This window comes from Mauremys reevesii, linkage group 7 (genome assembly GCF_016161935.1).
Source record: "Mauremys reevesii isolate NIE-2019 linkage group 7, ASM1616193v1, whole genome shotgun sequence".
NCBI lineage: Eukaryota > Metazoa > Chordata > Testudines > Geoemydidae > Mauremys > Mauremys reevesii.
In genome coordinates this window covers 7,718,089-7,745,815 of record NC_052629.1, presented here as the reverse complement: position 1 = coordinate 7,745,815, position 27,727 = coordinate 7,718,089, and the positions used below count along the sequence as shown (strand labels likewise).

General features: G+C 41.3%; 1 protein-coding gene across 6 annotated transcripts in view; it reads left to right on the top strand.

Moving 5' to 3' along the window:
- The window catches only part of SORCS1 (sortilin related VPS10 domain containing receptor 1), a 393,912-nt gene that overhangs the window by 274,810 nt on the left and 91,375 nt on the right, over positions 1-27,727 (top strand). For all 6 annotated transcript variants that reach the window (XM_039481793.1, XM_039481792.1, XM_039481791.1 and 3 more), the window contains 2 exons: positions 11,946-12,010; positions 26,303-26,421. In XM_039481793.1, coding sequence (XP_039337727.1) covers positions 11,946-12,010; positions 26,303-26,421 — 184 coding nt within the window. The remainder of the gene's footprint in view (positions 1-11,945; positions 12,011-26,302; positions 26,422-27,727) is intronic.

Genomic DNA, 27,727 nt, shown 5'->3' with positions numbered 1-27,727 from the left:
TCCTGCCATTGAGTAATTTGGAAGAAGCTGTCAACTTTTTTAACGAGAAGTGACAAGACATGCCCCGGAGGAGTGGGGGAGCTGACTTAGCGTTTGTGAGATTTATGATAAGGGATTCACACAAGTGCTGAGGCTAAAAGAAGATAAATCCCCATAGACAAATACTCCCAATAATTGAATTACAAAGCCATTATCGTGTGCTGAACAGAGCAACTTTATGACTCTGTTGTGACAGGATAAAGCTTGTTAGAATATTTATGCTCATAGGATGATTTCAGCGTAAGGCTCTCAAAAAACCAAGCATGCTTTTCCACCTGTCTGTTATGGCTAATTAGTCTTTCTGGGTAATGCAAGGAATGAGGAGACGGAGAAGCATTAGAAATGGAAAATGAGGAACTGAAGGAATGTTGCACTGAACCAAAATAAATATTACTAAGCACAGAGCCAGCCAAGGGATACATACTGACAGCTGCTGGAGTCTCATGCCTGGAAACGGGGATGGGGCAGGTATGCAGATGTTGTTTTCAAGCATCAAATTTGGATCTGACTTTTCCAAGCTGTCCATTTGCATCTTCAGCTGCATTTTTACTGCTAGCTGTAGCTCTTCACCCACATGGGGCCTGATCCAAAGCCCAATTGGCGTCTATGTGAGTCTTCTCAGTGGCTGAAATCTTGGCCTGAAATGGCACAACTCCCATTGATTTCAAATGGCCCAAGATTTTACCCATTGACTTCAATGGACTTTGGATCAGGCCTTTGTTGCCTGAGCATTTTTAAAGAGAGGATGGTCTTGGGCTTAAAGTGCTGGATTCAGGAGAGTTGGGCTCAATTAGAATCATAGAATCATAGAATCATAGAATTCAAGATCAGAAGGGACCATTATGATCATCTAGTCTGACCTCCTGCTAGATGCAGGCCACAGAGAAGCCACCCCCCCTCCTTTAGCCAGCCCCCCCCCCCCCCATGGAGAGGCGAAAAACCTCCACCTCAGGGCCAATCATCCTTCTGAAATTCCTCCCCGACCCCCAAATATGGCGGTCCAGCTGAACCCGAGCATCACGGGCAAGACTCCAAGCTCTCTCTCCAGAAAAATTATCTATCATTATATACCTACTGTACCTACTGTACTCAGTGCTTCATTTAATTGACCTTGAATAAGCCTATTGATCATATCATCTCATCCTCATACCCTCTCCTCTCTTAAATCTCTTAAAATTATTAATCTTACTTCTTCCCTCTCCCCTGTTTCCCCTATTGTTATTCCCCCCACTCTGTTAGAAACTGATGGTTAATTTCTAGAAATTATTTTTCAATTTTTTTGACCGATTTTTTATTCCCGTATCCCCATGTCCACTCAGCTTAATTCCTGCCCTTCCTCCTCCCTATTCCTCCTATCCTATTTTTATTTTATAATATTTAAAATATCTTATCCTATCTTTCTTTTCTCTTCTTTTCCTTTTGGTTAAGGAAAACAAACCCCTCTCCTTCCCTTCCTTTCCATTCCTCCATTCCCCTTCTCTTCTCGGATTCTTTGTACCCCTTTTTGTTTTCAGTTTCATTTCATCCTTCTTAAGGAAACCAAAACTGAGAACAATACTCAAATGAGGTCTTTACAGTACCCTTATATAACCTACTACTACCCTCCTTATCCCTACTCTACTAATGCATCCCAAGACCGCAGACATTTTTTTTTAGCATACATCTTTTACATCATATCACATCCTATCCATCCCAGGACTCCTCTCTCCTCCCTCCTCCTCCCCCCCTCCTCCTACTTACTTCCCAGCCCAGCACCCATTCTATATAGTCATCCTAAATGCATAACCTAACTTAATACACTTCTCACACTCATTTTATACTTCACACTTTATATTACTAAAGGTCCCCTGGGGGATATCCCGATCCTTTCATCCTTGATCCCTTTTCGATTTCCAATACCTCCTGTCATCCATCCTCATATCATTACTCAGCTCACTCCTCCCTTGGTGGTCAGGTCAGCAATAAATAGATAAATATAAATAAAATAAAAAAACCAAACCAAAACCTTGACTCCCTCCACCTGTAACCCCTCCACCTGACACCCTTCCCTTCAATACAACCTCTCTCAGTCTCCCCCTTAACCAGCTCCTTATCCTTCTCTTTTTTTTCTTTTCCTTCATCTTTTCAAATTAAACCAGTAATCTCGTTCAACGGTACTTTACACGCCAAACTGAAATCCAGATATATTAGATCCATCACTCCAAAATCTTGTCTACTAAAAGAAAGTTCAAAGTCAAGAGTTGGTTGGTTAATCTATCCTTCGTCAATCCATAATCTCAATCCATCCCCATCCCCACTGCTCATGCCTCAACCACTTTTTTTTTTTCTCTTTTTTGACTTTTTATTTTTACTTTGTTTACTACAACTTCTTTGTTTTTTCCCTTTTTCTTTTTTTTTTTCTTCCCCTTCTTGAATATAGGAACTACAAATCTCTAAATCAACCCACAATAATTTATCGCTTATTTTTAAAATTTAATTTATTGCAATTCTTAACGGGTATTCTTATCATTCCCTTAAATATATATTTATCGAGATTATATTTACCCATTTTTATTCACATCATTAAAGCTCTACCGTTCTTTTACCCTTTTAGCCTATAATGTCTACCCCATATTTTTCCCCCATCATTCCTTAGCCCTCATTTACAGCCATTATTAGCCTTCTTATTTAAATCAAGCCAGATTAAATTTTCATCCCAGATGTTGATAATCTCCAATTATTCCCAAAATCCACTCCTCTTAAAACTTTTTCTTTCTTTTTTTTCTTATATTTGTATTCTTCTCTTTCTTCTTGGTTTTTTTTTTTATTAGTTTTAATTTGCCCTCTGCTTCCATCTTTTGCCTTTCTCTTTGCTTCCTCCTTGCTTCCCTCACCTCTCTCCTCTCTTTCTGATCCCCCTTTTTTTCTCTCTCCTTCCATTTTTTCCTGTTCTTTTTTCTCTTTCTTTTCTTCTGCTCTTAACTCTTTCCTCCCACTGCTTCTAATAAAAAACTGCTTCCTATACCATTCTTTCACTGGATACTTGCCTCCTCTGACAACTCTCTGAACCCTCTGAAGTAACCTCAGGCGCCCTCTGCCTTTAGATCCCTAAATATGTTAGTCCAGTCCACTTCCTCCAAGTTTGCCTAGTTTGTTAAATTTAGCCCTTTTAAAACCGTGAACCTTCAGAATCGATGCATTTTTTTTTATTCCCACTTTTTTATTTTACTTCATTTTTTCAACATCACTGAGCACAGGTTGTCAATCAAAAAAAACAATCAACAAACAATCATCTACAACAAAAACAAATCATCTCAAAATCCATTACCCCTCGGGTCAAGCAATTGATGAATTCCTTTTATTAGCTATTTAGTTTAGGAAAAGCTGATTATTATTATTAGCTATTTATATATTATTATTATCATTTGTTTTTATCCCCCATTCCAAGAAGTTTCCTATATAACATAAAAGTTAAAGAAAAACTATAGAGCTCCTCTAAAATTATCCAATACTAGATCTCTCTATGTGGCACTTAGCCAGACACCCTCCATTATTATCCATTTCCCCCTTCTCTACATTTCCCCAATGTGACAGACCATTATACCATTTTATTTTGCCATGCATTTGCTTTACATTTCATTATTTTATTATTTTATTTATTATTCAACTCCTTATTTCATTACACACCTACCTCATTACCCCCCCCTTTGCACATACTCTTCCTCACTTCTATACCAGTCCATGCTACTGGCGGTTATTATGTTCCTATTTCCACTCCACATCTCGGCACTTCTCTCCCTTTCCCCTTTTTTCTCTCCACTTTGTTTTCTGGTTCCTCTCCATCTCCATTTTTCCTTCTTTTTTCCTTTTCTTCTCTGTCCTCTTCCACCCCTCTTTCCTACCCAACTCCTCCCTTACACTCTACTTCTGTATCCACTTGTTTCCCTAGTTTCCCCCCCCCTCCCATGTTGCCTCTCTCTTCCTGTCCCCTCTGTTCTCCCATCCCCCCTCATCCTCCCAACTCTCTCCTTTGTCCTCCCAACCCTCTCCCTCCCCCCTCCCTCCCAACCGTCTCCCCCCTGGCTCCGACACTGTCTATCCTTGGGAAAGTCACTTAATCTCTCTAGATGAAATCTAGGTCCCACTAAAGTCAATGGCAAAACTCCCAGTGGTTTCAGTGGGGCAAGGATTTCACCATCTGTGCCTCAGTTCCCCACCTGTAAAATGGGGATAACAGTAATTCCTTTGTCTCTCTTGCCTATTGAGATTGTAAGCTTTCCAAGGCACTCACTGTCTCTTACTAGGTACATCATGTCTAGTACCACACTGCCTTGATCTTGGCGAGGGCTTCTAGAGACTATTGGAACACACAAGTAATAGTTAATCATTTACTTGCAAATTTTCTATCAACTGCCTGTGTTTTGGTGCAAATGTAGGGAAGAGTTGGTGAAATTTGCAAAATTTCAAGTTTAGTTTTTTTAAATTAAAATGTGAATGATTTTTTTTGAAGAGGGGGGAAGTATTCCTTTCTTTCAACTGGTTACAAAGTTGGTTTAATGAAGAAGAAAAAAGAAGCATTTATTTAAAAAAAATTAATGAAAGGAAACTAGTTTCCACTTGCCAGTTCTTCTCTTCCTATGCCTTACTCTCCCCCCCTCAGAAGAGTAATAGCTTTTCCTCCCATCTAAACCCCTTGTGACACACAAAAGCACCAGAACATGTCTTTTCCAAGTGGAGAGAAAGACTCGAGTTCCTCCATCCTTTTCTCCTGTTTTCAGCCACATCTCCCTGACCAATGAGTTACTGGCTCTGTACTGCATATTCCCCGCCCCAGTGCTCACTTCTCAATGCAGCCCCTACTGTTGGTTCTGAGCCTAAATGGAGCCTAGAGAACTGGCATTTGGGAGGCAGGTCATATGAAGAGGCCATGCCAGGGCAGGAAGGGGTTTGTGACAGAGTCAATGTAGAGCCTGTTAGAACCAAAGTCTTGATCCAGACTTACCTGTCAGTTAACAGAAATTTTGCTTCCTTTCCTGCTATGCATGGCATCCCTGAGAAAACACCCTGTGAACTAACCAGTTCCCAAGGTACTAATGACCAAACATGGTCAGAACCTCACTTTTATGCTTTATCTGATAGTTTGTCTGATTTATTTGGTATTCAGAATGGGAAAAAATCAGGTGTTAACCAACATACACGCATCTAGGAGCCCACAGCCTTCTGGGCACGCTCAGTGGAAAGCATAAATGGTGACATTTTCAAACTTGGTTGCCTCAGCTTGGGCATTAAGGGCAACAATTTCATAAGCAGCCTCTGATTTTGGGGGGGGGGCGCCTCAATTTCTTGATGCCCACCTGGAGGGTCCTGAAAGGAGCCTGACTTCCAGAAAGTGCTGCCTACTGAAAACTCCAGTTGACTCTGAAAATGAGATCCAAGGTGCGTCAAACTGGGGAACTGATCATGAAGGCATCCAAGACCAGAAACTTCCTTTGAAAATGTTGGCCTTAATCCATATGTACATTTGAAAATGTTAGCCCAGCTACCCATATTTGAAATTATTGATCAGCACTTGCGGCTCATAATGACCTTTGCTTAAAAACACTGTGTTTGAAATTATGAAATATCAAGTGTGGAGGTTTTGTATTACCCTAGTGATGGGGTCTCTGTGCAGCTGAGAAGCCAGACTCAGTCATTCATCTCATTTACTCCCAGCAGCTGTGAATTTTAGGCTTTTTCACGCTGGTGAAAGACCCTGCATGACATGGTCTTTACTGGATTTCCTGGAAGTGCACGGGGAGACAGGTTTTTAGAAACCCAGCAGTCAGAGTGATGGCACAGGCGGGGCGGGGACTGCAGAAACACTTGGTCAGATAACCTTTGTTGTTCAATGTAGCGTGTCCAATTCTTTTGTTTGCCATTGCCTCTTTCTGAAAAGGGGGTCGCTTTTAGTCAGTTTCTGATCCTGCTTCCTACATATATAGTCTGCAGCCAAAACCATTGTTGGGCTGTAATTCCACGGCTCTCAGTCTAGGTTTTTTAAGCTGTCAAGCCCAGATGACTACACAGCAGGCTTGGAGTTGATGAATATTTTAGGAAGCCGCTTTGAGACGGTAGGTTCGTGGTCTTACATATTTCATAACACAACCATTTTTTGTAAAGGCAGCAGGGAACATTAGATTGTGGTCCCATTGGCATTTCCACTTTAGCTTACCCCAAAAGTTTGTAAGTTTTATATTTTGTGCTTTTGCTTTAAAATGCATCAGGACAATTACACCAATTAAACATAAAAAGCTCTTTGGAAAAATATCATAGGTGCAGTTTGATATGTATGCTTATCAATACCAGGGGGATTGAAGTCCAGGGGGAATTTGTGTATTCCAGAAGGCCTGTGATTAAAAGGATGAATCACAATCAGCAGGGTGGGTTTTCACCAGGAAGTTAAAATGATAAGCCAAGGCAGAGAGAAAGTCAGCTGCGGGCAATACAAGGCCAATGGAAGTATCAGCACTCAGGCTTTGAGAACAGAGGGAACAGAGGGAAACTGGAAGATAAGGCAACATGAGCCTAGTGGGCAAAATAGATTGATGACAGCCATCGCTGTCTAACACAGCTGATAATGGGGAGTTAGAAGTATTTGACTGACATTTGTTTTAGAGAACAGTTTCCTACATTCCCACTCCGTAGGGACAAAGGTGGCAGGAGGCTGGATACTGCTCTGGAGTTCAGCCATTCCTATCTAGCTTCATGGCTTTCAGTTTATAAACTGCACGATGCTAAGCCCCTTGTCTTCAGATCCCCTAGTCAGTGGATATAATTAACGCCTCAAGTGGCAAAGGATTTTACAAAGGCAATTCCAATCTATGCCTACGTAGCTCTGCTCTGTCTATATTTGGGACAAATCATAAGTCAAATTCTGCCCTGAGTCACACCCATGAAGTTGCAGTGTGTGTCAGTTATCATGGAAGATGGCCTTTAAATTTTAGGGGCTTGGTGAAGCAGCGTATTGATACACTGGTCTCAAGACACTCAAGGCTTAGGTGCAAATCTTGGCTTAATTAGATTATAAATAAAAATGATTATCGTATCAATCAGTTGCTTGTTGTCCACTCAATCTAGATTATCTATCTTTGTTCAGATGCTTCAGAGGGAATGAACAGAACTGGGCAATTATCAGGTGATCCATTCCCTGTTGTCTAGTCCTAGTCTGGCAATTGGAGGTTTAGGATCACTCAGCTCAGAGCATGGGGTTGCATCCCTGAACATCTTGGCTAAAAGCCATTGATGGACCTATCCTCCGTGAACTTATCTAATTCTTTTTTGAATCCAGTTATACTTTTGGCTTTCACAACATCCGCTGGCAATGAGTTCCAGGTTGACTGTGTGTTGTGTGAAAAAGTACTTCCTTTTCTTTGTTTTAAAGCTGCCTATTTATTACACCGGTTAATCCCTGGTTCCTGTGTTATGTGGAGTGGTAAATAACACTTCCTTATTCACTTTCTCCACACCATTCAGATTTTATAGCCTTCTATCGTTTCACCCCTTAGTCGTCTCTTTTCTAAACTGAATAGGCCTATTCGTTCTTATCTGTCCTCATATAGAAGCTGTTCCATACCCCTAATAATTTTTGTTGCCTTTCTCTGTGCTTTTCTCAATTCTAATCTATAATTTTTGAGATGGGGCAATAAGAACTTTACACAGTATTCAGGGTGTGATCATGCCATGGATGTATATAGTAGCACTATGATGAAACCACCCACTTCCATATACACTTGAAGTCGGTGTAATAAATAACAGCAAAGGAATGATATCCCAGAATACATTTTTGGTCTGTTTAGTGAATGGACTCTGGTTTTCATGTCCTTTGTCATTAAGAGCTAAATCTTGTTCTTGTTGAACGGAATTGTCAAATTCCCATTGACAACATCTGAAAGTTGCAAGGTAGTTGAACATGGGAGGCAGAGGTTAACTGATTTATCCTTGGCAAAATAAGCCCTAAATCCCTTTTCTCCGATGGATGGTAACTGGAAGAAAGTGCCATTAAAAATGGCTGCACTCTTTTCTATAATCTGGGTAATCCAGATGAAGAATTTATTAAAAATGGGTGTTGGAGGCCCGGGGTCATTTATTCTTTGAGCAAAACATCTCACCATAAAACTTCTTTTAAAAGTTTCATTATTAATAGCTCTAGGAAAGAAACGTGTAACCAAATTATAATGTGGGGACAGGATGCAAATAAACCCTAGAGTAAGATCTTTCAAAAGTGAAAAGTGCTTCTGTAGCCCCCTGAGTCTGTAGACTCTGAAGATGAGTTCTTTGTAAGCTCAAAAGCTTGTTTCTCTCACCAGCAGATGTTGGGCCAATAAAAGATATTCCCCACTTTGTCTCTCTCAAAAGTAATTTGGTTTAAAGGCAGTCCAACATATATTCTGCTGCTCTGATCCATATAATTCTACAGGTTTCCAGTAAGGATTGGTAATCCCTTTCTACCGTTATAAGAATTAATCATTCTTTATTAATTTGGGTCACACTTTGTTAGAAGTACCCTTAAAAATGATTAATAAATGATGATGATGATGCAAGTAGAGCTGAGTAAATATTGGAATTGTTTTGGTACATTGGCAATTTTGAAAATTTGGAGGTGGAAGGGGGAATTTGCTTCCTGTTGGACCACAAATGAATGTTTTCCATTTTTTTGCTGAATCAAAAAATTGAAAAAGTGATCATTTTGGCTTAAATGAAACATTTTATTGAGGCAAAACACCTTGTTTTGACGTTGACCATTTTTTTAATGTTTTTGATTAAAAAAAAAATAAAATGAAGCCAAATATTGAAAATTATGAATATTCAAAAAATCTTGAAATAATCCTGTTTTGGGTTGAATGTTTGTTTCATTTTGGTTTGGGGTGGTTTTTACCTTTAAAAAAATAAAATCTAGCTAAATTTTGAAACAAAGTTTATTAATTTCAGAACAAGAGATATCGACACATTTTGCTTCTGAAATATTGAAACAAAATGTTTCATCTTATTAAAAAAACAAACCCAAAAATGAGGGTTTTGGCTGCAACTATTCACTGAATTCACAAAGTGTTTGTCCATCCAAAACTGTGTTTTGGTGAATAAACTGTTCACCTGAAAAATTTAACCTGGCTCATTACAGACCTCTTTCTGCACTAGCACTTAAACCATTGCTTCTATCAGTGTAGCTTGACCGTTGCTAAAAAATAGACACCAAATGTGCTGGTGCAGAACAAGCAAACTAGCTCTGAGTCAGGAAAGAGGTTTTGAGCCTCTCTGGAAATGTTTCACACTGTCCGGCAAAGAAAAAGAAGCTTCTTTAGCTGATGAATTGCAATAGGATTCTTTAAGTGAAGCTAGAGATAATCAAAACAAATAGTCCCATTTTTGATAACATCTTTAAAATGGTTACTGCTAGTTACGTAGTTAATACTAGTGTTGATTAAGGGCTGGATCGAACTCGGATTGCAGTACAAGTGGGAGTTGAATTACAACCTCAGTTTTGATTGCCTGAAAATAATGAGGCATTGGACAGAATAGCATCTGACTTGTCCATCACTGGAAATGAATGTTCTTGCTTTAATAGAGTATTAACCCATAGTTCAGGCTACTGTCAAGAAAATGGTCCACCTTGAGGCAGGCAAATCCTTAATGGAGACACATGAGGATGTCCCATCTGCTCTCACTCTTGCCTCCGGGAAAGAGGTGATAAGTTCAAAACCAATAACAGGACTGTGCCCTCAGAATTTATGCTGATTTAGCAGTGCTATAATTCAGAGAGGACATCAAACTAATGGCCCTTTGGTCTGTTCCAGGGTGTTCTCCAAATAGATGTTAACAATTAAAAGGGACTTTTTACCAAAGGTGTACTTTACTCCATAATCCCTTACGTGCCGCATGCAGTGCCTTACACTGATATTTCTTATCCAGTGAACAAACAAGCATTTTCTTAGCCAGACTGCCATCTGGTTTATTAACTTAACACAGTTTTAATTAGATTTGAGCCAATGAAATGTCTGACAGGACAGGGAATTTTCTTTTTATGTTTGTTAATTAATGAGAGAATATTGGTCATTATGGATGTGAATTAAACTAATGTGCATGCAGAGTCTGATATAGAGGAATGACTAGGATTCTACATAGAATCAGAGAAATCTAATGCTGGAAGGGACCTCGAGTCATCAAGTGCAGCCTCTGCTCTGTGGCAGGACAAAGTAGACCTAGACTATCCCTAACAGGTCCTACCTCTTTTTAAAGATCTCCAGTGATGGCGATTCCACAACCTCTCTTGGAAGCCTGTTCCAGATATTAACTAACCTTATAGTTAGAAAGTTTTTCCTACTATCTAACCTAAATCTCCCTTGTTACAAATTAAGCCCTTTACTTCTTGTCCTACCTTCAGTGGATACGGAGAACAACTAGTCACCACCCTCTTTGTAATAGATCTTAATATATTTGAAGTCTGTTATCGGGTTCCCTCTCAGTCTTCTTTACTCAAAATTAAACAGGTCCAGTTATTTTAACCTTTCTTCATAAGTCAGATTTTCTCAACTTTTTATCATTTTTGTTGCTCTTCTCTGGACTCTCTAATTTGTCCACAGTTTCCCTAATGTGTGGCACCTGGACAGGAGCGCCGCCAGCTGTTTTGGCACCCTAGGCGGCGGAAGGTCCTGCCCCCGAAATACCGCCGACAACCGGGGCGGCTGAAGATCCGGCCACTGCGGTCGCCGCCCCGCAAATGTTAGTGCCCTAGGCGATTGGACACAGTGCTCCAGCTGTGCTTACCAGCGCTGAGGAGAGTGGGATACTTATCTCTTATGTCTTATCTATGAGACTCCTGTTAGCACACCCCAGAATATTAACCTTTTTTGCAGCTGAATCACATTGTTGAGTTATATTCAATTTGTGATCCACTATAGCCACGAGATCCTTTTCAGCATCACTACCACCTAGCCAATTATTCTCCGTTCTGTAGGTGTGCATTTGATTTTCCTTCCTAAGTGAAATACTTTGCACTGGTCTTTACTGAATTTCATATTGCTGAATTCAGACCAATGATATCATGGTGTCCCAGCATGGTGTCATCTTTAAATTCTATAAGCATACTCTCCACTCCATTATCCAAATCATAAATGAAAATATTGAATAGTAGCAGACCCAGGAATGATGCCTGCAAGACCTTCCTAGATATGCTGTCCAAGTTGAAAAACAAACTATTGGTAACTGCTTTCTGAATATAGTCTTACAGCCAATTGTGCATCCACCTTATAATAATTTCATCTAGTGCACATTTCCCCAGTTTGCTCATGAGAACGTCATGTGGGATTGTGTCAAAAGCCTTACTAAAATCAAGATATACCATATCTACTGCTTCCCCCCTATTCCCTAGGCCAATAACCCCATCAAAGAAGAAAATTACATTGGTTTGGCTTGATTTGTTCTTGACAAATCCATGCTGGCTATTTCTTATAACTCCAGTATCCTCCAGGTGCTTACAAATTGATTGTTTTACCAATCTCATAACACATCTCATAATAGAGAAGCTTGATTTTAGCATTGAACATCAAGGCATACCCCACCAATCAGAGTATGCCACACACTGAAACACACCCCAGGAATCAAAGCAAAGGACACACCAACATTCCCCACTCTGAAGGTGGTGGGGATGCAGTGTGAGGCAGAGTTAAGGCTGTTGGAGGGATTTTAACTCTGGTTTTATAGAAGGTCAGCATGGCTAGAATTTCCAAGGCTTGTTATTTTAGTATGGTCTTTCAAAGTTCTTTAGCTTTTAGTTACTGATACAAATTTAATTCCACCTAAATGAGGTCTTCTACTGTGGAATAAATGCAGTGGACAGCATCTGCCTGGACTTTGTTCATTTTAATGCTTTAACTTCAGTCTGTCCTTTGCAGGTCTGTGATGGGTTCCAGTAAAGAGCCAGACCTTGTGCACCTGGAGGCGAAGACAGTGGATGGCCGTAAGTACATTAGTTTCCAGACTGTATTGTCGTTACCAGCTCTGTTGTGCTCTGGGTTGGCCTGCCATTCTGACGACAACACGCTAAAGTAGAGGAGATCTTACTTTTCTTCTCTGTTCAGTCTCTCACGGGCAGGGCCTTAGAGCAGCTCCCTCAGTTCAAGGCAGAGCAGCAGCTCCTCCAGCTGGCTGAAAGGGTGGTATTAACAGGCTGTGGAAGGAGCTTACCTGCAGGATGGAGGATTCCCATGGGATATGCAGCCTTTTAAGGCAGTTGGTAAAAGGAGACTCTATTCTCCAGTTTATCGCTACCTGCTCCTCCATTGTGTTTACCCCTTCAACCTTTCTTTGCTCTTGTGGCCAATATTCCTTCTGCTTACAACTCCAAACTCCTTTCTCAGGCTTTCCTTGTTGGACAGAAGTTTTCTCAGGTCCGCTGATACCTCTGCTGGTCTTTTTGCCACTCCCCTGTTGCCTGCTGTTTAATCTTTCTGCTTTCCCGCTTCTGCAGGTCTTTCCCTGTGGCTTTTTTCCTGCAGCTTTCAATTGCCTCAGGCGGTTGTGTACCTCACAAAAGCCACCCGACTGTCCTGGATGTTCTCATTTTTAATTCCATGATGGTTCTCCTGCAAATGTCAGCTTTGCTGTAATGTAAATAATAGATTTGCACCATTTGCAGGATTTTTTATTTTTTTGTTTTTATGACATAGTATATTAACTTCTGAAAAATCCCAGTGGATCAAACTCTGTTCTCAATTACACAGCAAAGTCAGTGGTGTTCCTCCAGATTTATGATGGCAGGATTTAGCCCAGAAGCTGTCAGGGAGAGAACTGTCTCAAGACAATTTTTTTTTTAACTTGCCTAGCGTTATGGATAAGAAATTATTCTTCAGAGGATGAATTTTAAAAGACACCATTGGAATAGAAATTGTATTTATTTTTAATGTCCTTTCCTTTTAATAACACATTAGATTATTAAAACTGAAAGAATTTTAAATATCTCAGTGCTTTTTACCATTTGTGTCTTTTCTTTCCTTTTTTTTAACTTTCACATTCCCCGGACACAGAAAGGAGGCTGATCTGTCCTTTCTGCTCCTATGGAAGTACTAAATAGTAATAAAATATTCTACTATGACACCCTCTAATGGAGTAGTTACACTGTTGAACTGTGTTTTGAACAGTTACTGTAGTGAGTGTTTATTAAGGGCTATTCTCTTGTAGTGACACTCGAAGGTTTATTGACTTCATGGTATGCTCCATGCTCAAAACTCCAATTCCTCTTTTCTCCTCTTCTCTCTTCTGGTCCAATTCTAGTTCTTGTGCCATAAGAAGAAGAAGACTTTAGAAGAAAAGGCCTATATGAATGTAGAGACAAAAGTAATAAACATTATTATTTCCATTTTACAGATGGGGAAACTGGGGTACAGGTAGGTAAAGTGACTTGCTCAAAGTCACATGGTGAGTCATTACCATAGTTGAGAATAGAACCCAGGTTGCTCAGCTGTCCGATTTTAGCCACTAGACAAACTTGCCTTCCCTGAAGATAATTTCCACCCCTCTGATTAATGAGCAAACCTTTCTGCAATGGAGGAGAGTAGCATGTAACTGGAGCAGGGAAAGGGTTGTTAATAAGATGCTTTTTTTCAGGCTCAGAGCTACAATTTGTGAACTATTTCTCTAATCTTTGGCAAGGGCCACATGTTTGGGAGCTAACCAAGGGTGAAAATTCAATAAAGGGATTTAATTTGAAAAGGTATCCCTATCGAAACAAAGTAGAAAAAAAATCACCCAGCAATTGAAACTCAGGATCTAAGCAAAAGCGCCTGACCTCAATGCAAATAACAAGATACTTTTATTTTTGCGCCTTGTATCTTTCCCAGCAGACCTCAGCAGTACATTAACCATGGCTTCAGATGAGAGAGGATAGAGATGTCACCGCAGTAAGGTATTAGAAAATCTGGCTGGTAGGGTTGTGAGAGCATTTATCATCATCTGACTTAGTCCTGGGCATTCCCAGCCAGAATACTAATAACTTTTTCCTGACTGTGTCTGTGCCTTCTGATCCCTGATCATGGTCTGCCTTCATATATTTATTTATTGTATTTCTATACATAATGTTAAAAAATTTACAAGGAAAAAAGAACAGTCCCTCAGCTAGTATAAATCTATATAACTTCACTGATTTCAGTGGAGCTATTCACAATTACACCAGCTGAGGATCTGGTCTTACGTTAAATTTTACGATCAATGCTAGTGCTTGAACTGGCGTCCCCAAAAAGTGGCTGGGTATGTGATTAATTTGGTATGGGAGTTATATGGCACTTTGATTATTATACAGTGTTAATTGATGTGATTTAAGTTTTTAATATTCTTGGTTAATTTCTGTTAGAGTGCCAAGTGTAGTGGATTTTGATCTCCAGTATAAAATCCAAGTACATAGAAAGTGATGTTTATATTTAGTGGTTTCTCTTAAAGTCCAATCTGGGCCAGATTCTAAGTAAGCGCCAAATGGCAATTGTCATGTTTTCAGTTGGAAGAAATTCATCTGAGCCTTATCTTACATTTCCATTCATATGACTTTGTGTCCCTAGGGTTCCACTTTGAGTTTGGAATAAAATCTGAAACTCATTGACAAAAAAAGGTCAGCAGAAGCTACAGATTTTTTGCCTGGTTTCAGGTCAATGCTGTTGAGAAACAGTTAATTTCATGTAGATCTGAACAACACCATAAGTTATTTTCTGTAGCCAGAGGGCAGAGAGTATCCTGTTAGAAGCTAGAGCCAAATTAGATTGAAACTTAACCAAAATCCCCTTGACAGTTCTGTACATTTTTGAGAAACTTCGCTGGGCATTACATTTATGAAAAGAAAAGTTTATGAACAAAATAAAGTTTTGAGGGTTCTTTAAGTTAAGAATGGTTCATTGGAGGCTGGGGCCAAATCTAATGTTTGCATGTAAACACGCTGCACAGTTCAGATCGGGATTCACACCCAAAATCTGCAGTTTTAATCCCTCCAGGGCTTTTAATATAAACATCTTGATACATACTATTTGTTTGTTTTGCTTTTGATGAGAGCTAAATAGCTGTGAGTCAGGAGACCTGGTTTCTATCTCCTGATCCTACACCGATTTGCTGCCTGAACTTGGGCAAGTCAGTGAGGGCAACATTTTCAATCATGGGTGTGTGGCTAGGCACCCACACAAAAGCAAATGAAAGATGCTGAACTCCTGCAGTCTCAACTCTAGTTAATTCAGATAGCGTAACTCCTGTAACAACATATTGTCGACTGGTAGGTAGTTCAAAAGATGAATGCCCACATTACATTTGGAAACTACCCCAGCACCTGCAGGCAATTGAATAAATGGGACATCTAGAATATGAGTCTTCTGCTCAGAGCTGGGCAGGAAATGGATTTCCCATCACACACACATTCACCAGATTTAAAGAAAAGTCCCGTCCTGAACTGGGATGAAAAGTTGAAATCTTTAATTTTTTTATGGAGGCAAGCAAGCAAACAAGCCAACAAATCTGAAATGTTGATTTCGATTTTATTATTTATCTTAAATGTCAACAAGTTTCAACAGTTTTGAAACTTTTTTCCAAAAAAATGTTTGAGTCAAAAAAAAATAATTGTCAAAACCCACTCTTTCCTGGAAACTATTTACAAACATCATAATAAGGCTCAAATTAAATGTATTCCTCTCTCACCTCTCCCCCCCCCAAAAAACAAAACAACCAGTGAGAGGACCAAAAATAAGCCACCCTGGCTAAAGAACAGAGTAAAAGAGGTGATTGGAGGCTAAAAGGTGCCCTTTAAAAATTGGAAGTCAAATGCTACTGAGTAAAATAAAAAAGGAGCATAAACTCAGGTAAGTCAAGTGTAAAAGTACAATTAAGTAGGCCAAAGGGGAATTTGAATAGCAAAAGACACAAAAACTAATAGCAAAAATTGTTTTAACTACATCAGAAGCAGAACGCCTGCCAAGCAATAAGTGGGGACACTAGACGATCAAGTTGCTAAAGGAGCATTAAGGGAAGACAAGGCCCTTGCAGAGAAGCTAAATGAATTCTTTGAATCAGTCTTCACTCCAGAGGATGTGAGAGAGTTTCCCAAACCTGAGCCCTTCTTTTTAGGTGCCAAATCTGAGGAAAATGTCCCAGATTAAAGTGTCAATAGAGGAGGTTTTAGAACAAATTGATAAATTTGATCTGGACAAGGAGGTAAACAGTGAGGTGGTAAAATTTGCAGATGATACATAATGACTCAAGATAGTTAAGTCCAAAATTGACTTTGAAAAGTTACAAAGGGATCTCACAAAACTGTGTGACTGAGCAACAAAATGGCAGATGAAATTCAATGTTGATAAATGCAAAGTAATGCACATTGGGAAACATAATCCCAATTATACATATAAAATGATGGGGTCTAAATTAGCTGTTACCAGTCAAGAAAGAGATCTTGGAGTCATTGTGGTTGATTTCCTGAAAACATCTGCTCAATGTGCAGCAACAGTCAGAAAATCTAACAGAATGTTGGGAACCATTAGAAAAGAGATAGATAATAAGACAGAAAATATCATAATGCCATTATATAAACCCAGGGTACGCCCCCCCTTGTATACTGCAAGCCATTCTGCTTGCCCCATCTTAAAAAAGATATATTAGATACAGAGCAGGGCAACAAAAATGATTAGGTGTATGGAACAACTTCCATTTTATGAGAGAGAAAAAAGACTGGGACTGTTCAGCTTGGAAGAGATGAGTAAGAGGGTATATGATAGAGGTCTATAAAATCAATGAATAGCGTGGAGAAAGTGAATAGGGAAATGTTACTTACCATGTCACATAACTAGGGGTCATCCAACAGGTTTAAAACTAACATAAGGAAGTACTACTTCATACAACTCATAGTCAACCTGTGGAATTCATTGCTAGGAGATGTTGTGAAGGCCAAAAGAATAACAGGGTTCAAAAAAGAGTGAGATAAGTTCATGGAGGCTTGGTCCATCAATGGCTATTACCCAAGATCATCAGGGATGCAACCCCATGCTCTAGGTGTCCCTAAACTTTCCACTGCCAGAAGCTGGGAGTGGACAATGGGATGGATCACTTGATAATTGCTCTGTTCTGTTCATTCCCTTTGAAGTATCTGACACTGGCCACTGTTGGAAGACAGAATACTGGGCTAGATGGACCATTGATTTGACCCAGTATGGCTGTTCTTTTGTTATGTTTCCTGGAAAAATTTGATCTAGACAAATCAGTATTTTCCAACAAAAAAATTAATTGATTAATTCCTGAACAGTTCTGCTGCTGCTGCAATCTTACTCACAATAGTACAATAACTACTTTTTAAAAATACAGGTTGGAGGATCAGGTCCTTAAATGAGTATGTGAGAGGGACTTGCATTTATTTGGATAGATGTTGATAAACTGGATATCACAGATTTATTATTTTAAAGGAAGGGATGAAAAAAAGCAAAGAAGTAGTATGAAGTGGTAGGAGAAATTCTGGGTTTTGTTGATGTTTAATAAGTATCTCTGTCTATTTTACTGTTTTTCTGCTACATTGATCTGTTTGCTGATTTTTAATTTAAATTTGACTTGTGCTGTTTTGTAATCACAGGTAGGGCCAGATCCTCAGCTGGTGTTAATCAACATGCTATGGTGATTTTCAGCAGCCAAGAATCTGACCCATAGTTCTGAACTACAAGACTGTGTTCCTTTCTTCTTCCTGTGTAGGTATTGCAAAGAAAAACATAAGAATTACAACCCTGGAGCAGATAAATATTCCATCTAATCTGATATTCTGCCTCTGACAATGGCCATTTCTTTCAAAGAATCCCCAGAATGCCCTATGACTGGGCAAAAATGTGTCCTGGGGATAAGTAATTTCTTCCCAACCATAGCTGATTATCAGAATATGCCCTAAAAATGAGGATTGTTAGTTCTTCTAATTGTAGCCTAGCTATTGGAAATGCAGATGGCGCCCTCATTCATTTAAATATTAAATCCTGGTTTTGATGTGTAGTGCAGCAGGTGGAATAATAGGAATGAAACCAGATTTGTTAGTATATCCCTCAGAAATGAACTGGCTTCATTTCAATGTTCTTTAACATTTGTTATCTGTGAGTATGCTGCTGGCTGCTTGTGAAAATGCTTGTGAATCCTGAATGTTCCATGAATAATTATTCATCTGAACCTTCGCACTAGGAAGTGAGTTATTCATTATTTACTATTCTCTTATTTTAAAAGTTTCAATATTCCAGTCCAGGAGCAGAAACAATGCCTTATGACTTAGATGGCCAATCACACTCCTGAACAATGCATAGCAAATAGACAAAATGAACAGTTTATAGACAACTTGTTTGCTGGACACTGGTTGTCCAAACTGTTTGGCTAATCCTTACGGTTACTAGATATAATTGCAGAAATCAGAACTGATTCCTGAACGAATTACAAGCAGAAACAAATGGGATAAATTCACAATGAATATTATTTGTTACAAATAAATTGTCCATCTCACTTTACTATCCAGCCACCGGATCCAACCACCAATGAAATCCATGGAAGCCTTTCTGTTGTCTTCAGTGGTGGGGCAGAACCTGGAGTTATTAGCCCAAATAATACCTTGTAGCAGGGTGTCCCACAGGGCTTCTGAATCCATTTTATAAAAGGGATTTGACCCTTCATGTCGGCAGGGGTCCTTCAAAGCCCCCAAAACTCCCCCTCCACCCTCTATTAACCCATGTCCACTGTCACAGTGTCTGGAGGGTTCATGACCTCAGACTGTCATAAAGCAGGCCAGACACCCCAAACTGGCTCTATGTTCTATAACTAGATTTCACCAAGCCAGTAACAAGTGTGAACTCCTAGATGACAGTAACAATCTTACCATGGAGTTACAGACAGTCCCTGTGGGCACACCTTTCTATCTTGCCACCCAGACAAGCCAGAATTAGCCATAGTGAAGGCTACGTTTATGTCATGGAGGTCATGGAAGTCACAGAATCTGTGACTTCCAGAGACCTCCATGATATTCTCTGCCTCAGTCCCAGGGGCTGTGGGACTCTGGAGCTGGCAGCCAACAGGGCCCCGGCACGGTTCCAGTGACAGGCGACAGACTCCTGTGGGGGCCCTCCTCAGGAATCCAGCAACCGGTGACAGCCTCGCACAGAGAAGGAGAAAGGAGAGGAAATATGGTCACCCTGCAGCTCCCAGCTGCTGTGAGCAGAGGGGGAACCCCACAGCTCCCAGCCACCATGGTGGCAGGGGAAACTACAGAGCTGCTGCAGCAAAAGTCACAGACGGGTCATGGCTTCTGTGAATTTTTGTTTATTGACCGTGACATGTCCGTGACTTTTACTAAAAATCATCATGACAAAATCTTAGCCTTAGTCATAGTCACTTACACCTAAAATCGCAAAATATTCAGCTTGCTCCCAGTTCCTAGAGACCAGTCGCTTATCCCACATCAGTTTGTACTATAGATGTCACACCAAAGACAACGCTGGTAGTCAATCCTATAATAAACTAATTAAGTATTTATTCATTAGGAAAAATAAATGAGAGAGTTATTACCGGTTAAAGCAGGCAACATATAAGCACAGTCTCTGGTTCCAAAAGGTGACGGAGATGTAGTAATTTGTCCACTGAATGTCTTTTCAGGCTGGCTAACTCAGGCTGCCTCTGGGGAATCTCTGCTTTTTGTTTCTTAGCTCCAGCCCTTCAAAGAATCCAAACAACAAACCATTTCTTTTTGTGAGCATCTTTACGTGGCCTTCCCCTAGAGTTCAAGCCCACGGGATGAGAGCTCCTGTAACTTCTTCATGGGTGGATGGAGCAATCAACAAAGTCTTTGTCCTACAACGGCCCATTTAGTCTTGATGGGTCTTCTTCATGGGCAGGGGAGCTACTCTTCCTGTCTAGGTTCACAAGTTCATAGCAGGCATTTTTACCATTATAAAGCAAAACTTACATATTACGTTATTGCGTGAGATCCAGACATTACAAGGAAGATTAATGCATGTAGCAACTTGCAAGCATTTTATAGAGTCTAAACACATTCTTACAAGTCTAACACCTACCTTGAACAATATTAACATACAGGTGAGCTGGTCTGGTTTCCAGCTATGAATTTATCAGCTGATAGCTACAGACTTGGCGAGAGCTGGCACGGGGTTTGCCAATGACACACCCACATCATCAAGAAGGGCTGGACACAAGCTCCCTGAAGAGCTTATCAGTTCAGCTTTTTCATCGAGCCAGAAGGGATTGAGACATCTCAGTATGCTGCCTTCACAGCTGTCAAACTCCAGTTGTGTTTCATGCTACTCCTTGACAAGAGCAGATTTAGTTCCTGGTGTTTCTCCTATGGAAACGGGAAGCCTATTTTCTCATTGTTTTTCACAAGGTTTTTTGCACCTTAGTTAGAAGTATCTAGTATTGGCCAATACCAAGGATCATGGTCTAATTCACAGTACTCTGGGTTCTGCTCTGATCAAAGATGGCAATTGCTGTGTTCTTCTCTCTAGGCACAGTATGGCTTTGTTGTGGTGGATGTATATTAAAAGCAGCAGCTGTTGTTAGAGGTGAGGATGCTGGAAATGAGAAGCATAATGTCCTAATTACCTATGGCAGGGAAAACATCTGTGCAGGAAAAGTAATTAAATTAATTCCAGAGCTTAGCAACTGAATACATTAAATGGCATTAATTAATGCTAAATTACAAGGCGCTTCCTATGGAATTGCATAAAAAGTCCCCATGAACAGAATGCCAAAAGAGATTGTGTTTAATGTTGACACAATGTAAACAAGAATGATTGACCCTTTATTGTGAAGTCTGGTTCCCTCTATTTCTGGGCTCCAAGACAAAGCAAGTTTGGCTGGAGTAAAAGAATATGCATCTCATGCTTTGGTCCATTGACCGCCAGAGTTATTTAGTCTGAATGATGACTTCAGGGGATTAGCTGATTATTAGTAGTTAGGAGCATTTTGCAATGATAGCCTGCAGTCCTTCCCTGTCAGATCTGATATATGTGCCTATAGCCAAGCCAGCTACAGACTGGATTGTCTTAGAACAGTGGTCAATACGTGCACATGCTGCAGCAGAGAGCCCGTTCAGCTGGAGCTAAGAACACTTAAGAATGGTCTCCCCCTGCACGTGAGAGAGCTTGTGACTCTGGGAGCAAAGCAGAAGTAGAAGGGAAGGAGTGGGTCTGGAAAATAAGTTGTCCTCACTCCAGAAAGTCATCCAGACCATGGCAGAAGGAGAGTGGGAGAGAAAAGGGCTACTCAAAGGAGTAAGCATTCGTAGGATCAGCAGTTCTGGGTAGCATGATCCTTGATCACATGGGTAGGGCTAAGCCAATGGCTAAATTTAGGATTGGGAAAGAATTTTCCCCGGGGCATGTTGCCCTTTTGATGTGTTGTCTTCCTCTGGGGCTTTCAGTTGAGGCCATCTTTTATGATCAGGTGGATTTATTTCACATGCTCAGTAATTGTAAGGAGGAAAGACCTCAACCTTCTGTCGCCTCCCATTCTTTTTCTCTTCCTTCTGTGGTTTCCTGCTAACAGGGACAATGGAGAAATGACCCTGAAAAGGGAGATTTCTTGATTTCATTTGACATGCTGGCTAGTGTGCATATCTACTATTGCCCCCAAGTGGCTGGTCTAAAGAAAATCATATTGCAGAGAATGGAAAGGTATTCTGATCATGATATCTGGATTATATCAATTAGTCTTTTGTAATGAACTTTGAAAATGCAAAGAATTCTATACTGTATGGACTAATAATATTTAGCTCTTTAAATATCCAATGTGCTCTGCAAACATAGACCCCAAATCATCCACAATCTAACTTTACTAAAGCCCATGGATTTGTACTCTGTGTGTCTGTTTTAAACAGAAGACAACATCCTTAGAAATAAGAAAAAAAAACTTTTAAATGATGGATTTTTTTTTTAATGATTAAATAGAAAATGATGAAAAGCTGGCGGTTTCAATTTCAATGGAAAAAATGTTGTTTCTCTGTTCAGAGGGACGTAATTATACCAAGCTAGGGACTATACTCTCCAAAGAAGAAGATGATTAGAAGTACTTTCAAGATTAAATGCCATTTAGAGTTTGTCAAGCCAGTGCTAATGCTAAAATCCTTCTTTCTGTAAATGAGCTTTGTCCTCATACAAACTGCAACTGCTTAATTGAGCTGGAAAAGCCGAAATGTATGACTGAGGCCCTGATTCTCCACTCTGGTTAAAGCTTTTAATTTAGGGGACTCCTACCTGGTACTTTACTTGACACAATGTATAGCTGGCAAGCCTCCTGAGATGTGGCCAGAAGTTCTCATGAATTTGTGAGACTGTGTGACACTACATGGCACAGGCTGGGTTAGTCAGTCTGGGAGCTAGAGCGTCCAGAAGAACCACAGGGTTTCTCTTCTCCAGCAGCCTCAATAAAGAATCCCCTCTGTAGTCATAAGAACGGCCATACTGGGTCAAACCAATGGTCCATCAAGCCCAGTCTCCTGTCTTCTTACAGTGGCCAGTGCCTGATGCTTCAGAAGGAATGACCAGAACAGGGCAGTTTTGAGTGATCAATTGCCTGTTGTCCAGTCTCAGCATCTGGCAGTTGGAGGTTTTTAGTAACACCCAGAGCATGGGGTTGCATCCCTGACTATCTTGGCGAATACCTATTAATGGACCTATCCTCCATGAATGTAACTAATTATTTTTTAAATGCAGTTATAATTTTGGCCTTCACAATATCTCCTGGCAATGAGTTCCACAGGTTGACTGTGTGTTGTGTGAAGAAGTACTTCTATATGTTTGTTTTAAACCTGCTGCCTATTAGTCATTACAACTGAGTCCTGACTCTTCTCTATTGCAAAAGGCTCCTGATTCTTAAAAAGACTCAGGCATGTGCTTAATTTCAAATACACCTCTACCCCGCTATAACGCGACCCGATATAACACGGGTTTGCTTATAGCGCGGTAGCAGCGGGGCTCCGGCGGTGCTTTAAAGGGTCCAGGGCTCCAGCTGCTGTGGGGAGCCCAGGGCCCTTTAAATCACCGCTGGATCCCTGCCTCCGCTACCCCGGGGCTGCAGCAGTGGGGCTTGCCGGCGATTTAAAGGGCCTGGGGCTCCCCGCAGCGGCTGGAGCCTGGAGCTCTTTAAATCACTGCCGGAGCCTTGCTGCCCCTACACTGATATAACAGGGTTTCAGCTATAACGCGGTAGGGATTTTTGGCTCCCCACGACTGCGTTATAGTGCGTAGGTGTATGTGGGTAGTCCTCTAGAACTCTGCAGATCTAGGCATGGGCTTAAAGTTAAGCATGGGGCTAAGCTTACACGGTCAGGGCTGTAGGCATTATACACCACTGTCCTCAGAGGCGGCCTCCATCCTAAACACCTTAGAATGGATGAGTGTTATGAAGTGAGATCAAGATCGCTTTGACAGCCGGCCCTGAAGGCAAATGAGCTATAATGCTGAGCAATGCTGCCACAAGCTGGGGATAAGGAACCGAGGAGTAGAGGGGTGGAAGTTAATGTCAGGGCTTTGCACTTTACAGTCCATGTTTAGACTAGCCAAAGCCAGTTTACCCACCCTAGAGCCACCATGCCAGAGACATAGGGGGAATACAATAGCTGTTATGCCCAGGAAAGAGGGGGCATTGTGATATGGCTGTGAAAAAAGCTAATATGGTCTTGGGATGCCTCAGGCGAGGTATTTCCAGTAGAGATAAGGAGGTCTTAGTACCATTATACAAGGCACTAGTGAGACCTCATCTGAAATACTGTGCGCCGTTCTGGTCGCCCATGTTTAAGAAGGATGAATTCAAACTGGAAAAGGTACAGAGAAGGGCTACTAGGATGATCCGAGGAATGGAAAACCTGTCTTATGAAAGAAGACTCATAGAGCTTGGCTTGTTTAGCCTAACCAAAAGAAGGCTGAGGGGAGATATGATTGTGCTCTATAAATATATCAGAGGAATAAATACCAGGGAGGGAGAGGAATTATTTAAGCTTAGTACCAATGTGGACACAAGAACAAATGGATATAAACTGGCCATCAGGAAGTTTAGACTTGAAATTAGACGGTTTCTAACCATCAGAGGAGTGAAGTTCTGGAATAGCCTTCCAAGGGGAGCAGTGGGGGCAAAAGATATATCTGGCTTCAAGATTAAGCTTGATAAGTTTATGGAGGGGATGGTATGATGGGATAGCCTAATTTTGGCAATTAATTGATCTTTGACTATTAGTGGTAAATATGCCCAATGGCCTGTGATGGGATGTTGGATGAGATGGTGTGACGGAGCGATTCTGGCGGGACCCAACTGAGAGTGCCAAATCAGGACCAATTGCTCAAACAGGGCAGTCACAGCCCTAGGCTGGGGTTTTTCCACCTCTAAGGCAAACCGAACCAGCCAGACAAAAAGGACTTTGGTCTCACCCCACTGGCTAACCACAAGTCACACAAGCAATTTCCTTAGACACTCCAGTCTCCCAGCATCACCACCAGTGCACTCGTCCTGGGGATGAATGGTTATGAAAACCAACACCCCAATAAAAGAAAAAGGTTCCCTCGATCCCAAAGGACCAAGCCCCAGACCCAGGTCAATATACACATCAGATCTTACCCACAAATCACGCTGTTGCCAATCCTTTAGAATCTAAAATCTAAAGGTTTATTTACAAAGGGAAAAAGGTAGAGAAGAGAGGTAGAATTGGTTAAATGGAATCAATTACATACAGTAATGGCAAAGTTCTTAGTTCAGGCTTGCAGCAGTGATGGAGTAAACTGCAGGTTCAAATTGAGTCTCTGGAATACATCCCCCACTGGGATGGGTCGTTCAGTCCCTTGTGTAAAGCTTCAGTTTGTAGCAAAGTCCCTCCAGAGGTCAGAAGCAGGATTGAAGACAAGATGGAGATGAGGCATCAGCCTTATATAGGCTTTTCCAGGTGTAAGAACCTCTTTGTCCTTACTGTGGAAAATTACAGCAAAATGGAGTCTGGAGTCACATGGGCCAGTCCCTGCATACTTTGCTGAGTCACAAGGCATGTCTGCCTTCTCTCCATGGGTCAGTTGTGTAGCTGATGGTCCTTAATGGGCCATCAAGCAGGCTAGGCAGGGCTAACACCAACTTGTCTGCGGTGTCACCCAGAAGCAGAGCACAATACAAAATACAGACAATACAGAGCCAATACTTATAATTTTAACTACAAAATGATACACAGACATACAGACAGCATAATCATAACCAGCAACCCATAACCTGGTCTTAGACACCTTATATGACCCCCTTTACATCAGATTTGGTGCCACTACAGGACCTTGGTTGCAAACCATGTTCTATATGGTCCCAGTTTATGTCAATAACATCACAGATGGGATCTGAGTTACTACAGAGAATTCTTTCCTGGGTGCTGGCTGGTGAGTCTTGCCCACATGCTCAGGGTTTAGCTGATCACCATATTTAGGGTTGGGAAGGAATTTTCCTCCAGGGTAGAATGGCAGAGGCCCTGGGGGTTTTTTGCCTTCCTCTGCAGCGTGGGGCACGGGTCACTTGCTGGAGGATTCTCTGCACCTTGAATTCTTTAAACCACAAGTTGAGGACTTCAGTAGCTCAGACACAGGAGAGGGGGGTTGTTACAGGAGTGGGTTGGTGAGATTCTGTGGCCTGGTTTGTGCAGGAGGTCAGACTAGAAGATCATAATGGTCCCTTCTGACCTTAAAGTCTGAGTCTATGAGCAGTGCTAGAAGACTGGAGTAGCACCTTGTGGCCTGTAGGCAGCCAGAGGGTAAATGCACAGCTCTGGCACTGGCACAGAGATGTCCCCAGGAGGGTAGTTTGGGGGCATGGGGATTACTTGTAGCCATCTTGATGCGCATAGAGCTCAGATGCACTGTGTGCTCCTCATGCACTGCTGAGGATCTGGCCCTGTCTGCACCTCAGGTCTATGTTTGATTCATTAGTTGACATTAGATTTGATTTAATTAGAGTATAAGCTTTTTGGGGCAGGGCCTTTTTTTGTTCTGCGTTTGTACAGCACCTAGCACTGTGGGGTCCTGGTCCATGATTAGGGTTCCTAGGCGCTACCACATTATAAATAAATAATGTACAGCACCCAGAGCTCTGCAGGGGCATATTTTAAAATAAAGCAGCATCAGTAATGAAGGAACAGGCCAGGTGAATGGAGAGGAAAGCAAGAGCCTGCCACTGATACTGCAGCATTGGGAGAGGTCTGTGCCCTATAACTGACCATTATTTTGTTTTGTCCTTACGATTTCAGATGCTCAGTACATCACCTGCAGGATGCAGAACTGCACCGAAGCCACCCGGAGCAAACCGTTTCCAGGCTACATTGACCCTGACTCCCTGATTGTGCAGGACGACTATGTGTTTGTTCAGGTGTGGAACATGCGTTCTCTGATTGATTCTAAGTAATTCTCCTCCCTGCACATACGCACGCGCACACACAACCAAGCGACCAGCCCGGAGTGCCTCATAAGGGAGCTTCACAGAGTGCATCAGCCCATCAGAATGCTAATTGGTTCCTTCTGACTCTGTTTCAAGTATCTTATCAACATGAGGTCATGGAGGTGCTGCCTGGAGCGTTCAGGATGCGTACTGGAATAATCCTCATTGCCAATCAACCAGCCTCATTATGCATTCCAGGAGTAGACCCTGTACCACTCGGCTTTAAGTTGGTGTGCCAGTCACTTGATATCACAAGTGCAGTAGACCAATCAAGGCTTTTATTAAGTGAGAGAAAGGAATAGAAGAGGGGAGGAGGTGATAGGAGGAAGGACTGGGGAGACTAATCAGCCATTATTGTCATGCATGGACTATGATTATTGAGACAAGGATGGAGATGAGATGTATTCAGCCAATCTCTGTTGTAGGTGAGAGCCGGAGAATGCATCTGAACAGCCATGGGTTTCATTATCCTGCTGCCTCTGTCTATTTAACAAGAGAGTTGGCAAAAAAAGGTGCAGGGACAGTGTACGTGAACTGGAAATAATCTGGTCTCAGAATGCCTTCTGAGACCTTCAATAGTTCTGACTTGTTGGAGTGGATACCTGATCCTTTTGGGGTTGGTCTGGACTGGAGTCTGTGCTGCTGTTTTAACTTGAGTTAATTGATTGCTAGTTGACTCAAGGTAACTAACACAGCCATAAATGCTTGTTTAGATGGTCTGGTCCAGAATACAAGCATTTGTGGTTTACACTAGGATTTAACTAACACAGGGGAGGTGTCTATACTAGCATTTATGTGTTAGGTAATGCAAATTAAAGCAGGTCCACAAAGTGTAGTGTAGACATACCCTTTGATTGCAAATCAGGTACTGGTGCTAGTGGCAGGGGCGGCTCAGTCGGTGGGAATCTTTCTTCAGTGTCATAACTGAATCATTGCTCTGGTATCATTGTATTGGTGCTGTGCTGCTGGAGGTGGCTTCTTGCCAGATCCCAGGGTGCACAGGGTGACAATAGGCGTGTTAATTCCATGCTGGCTAGTTACATTCTACCTTCTCAAATCATCCTTCTCTTTAAGTAGGATACAGTGGATTTCAATTTCCTGTTTTCAGCAGTTGTGCGGCGTTACTCTGTGCTTTTAATATATGCTGCATTCCACCCTAGAGCTGGCGGCATTTCAATGATTGTGTGAAGACACAACCTATAAAAACCCACAGCAGCCAGGGGTATTGTGAAGATTA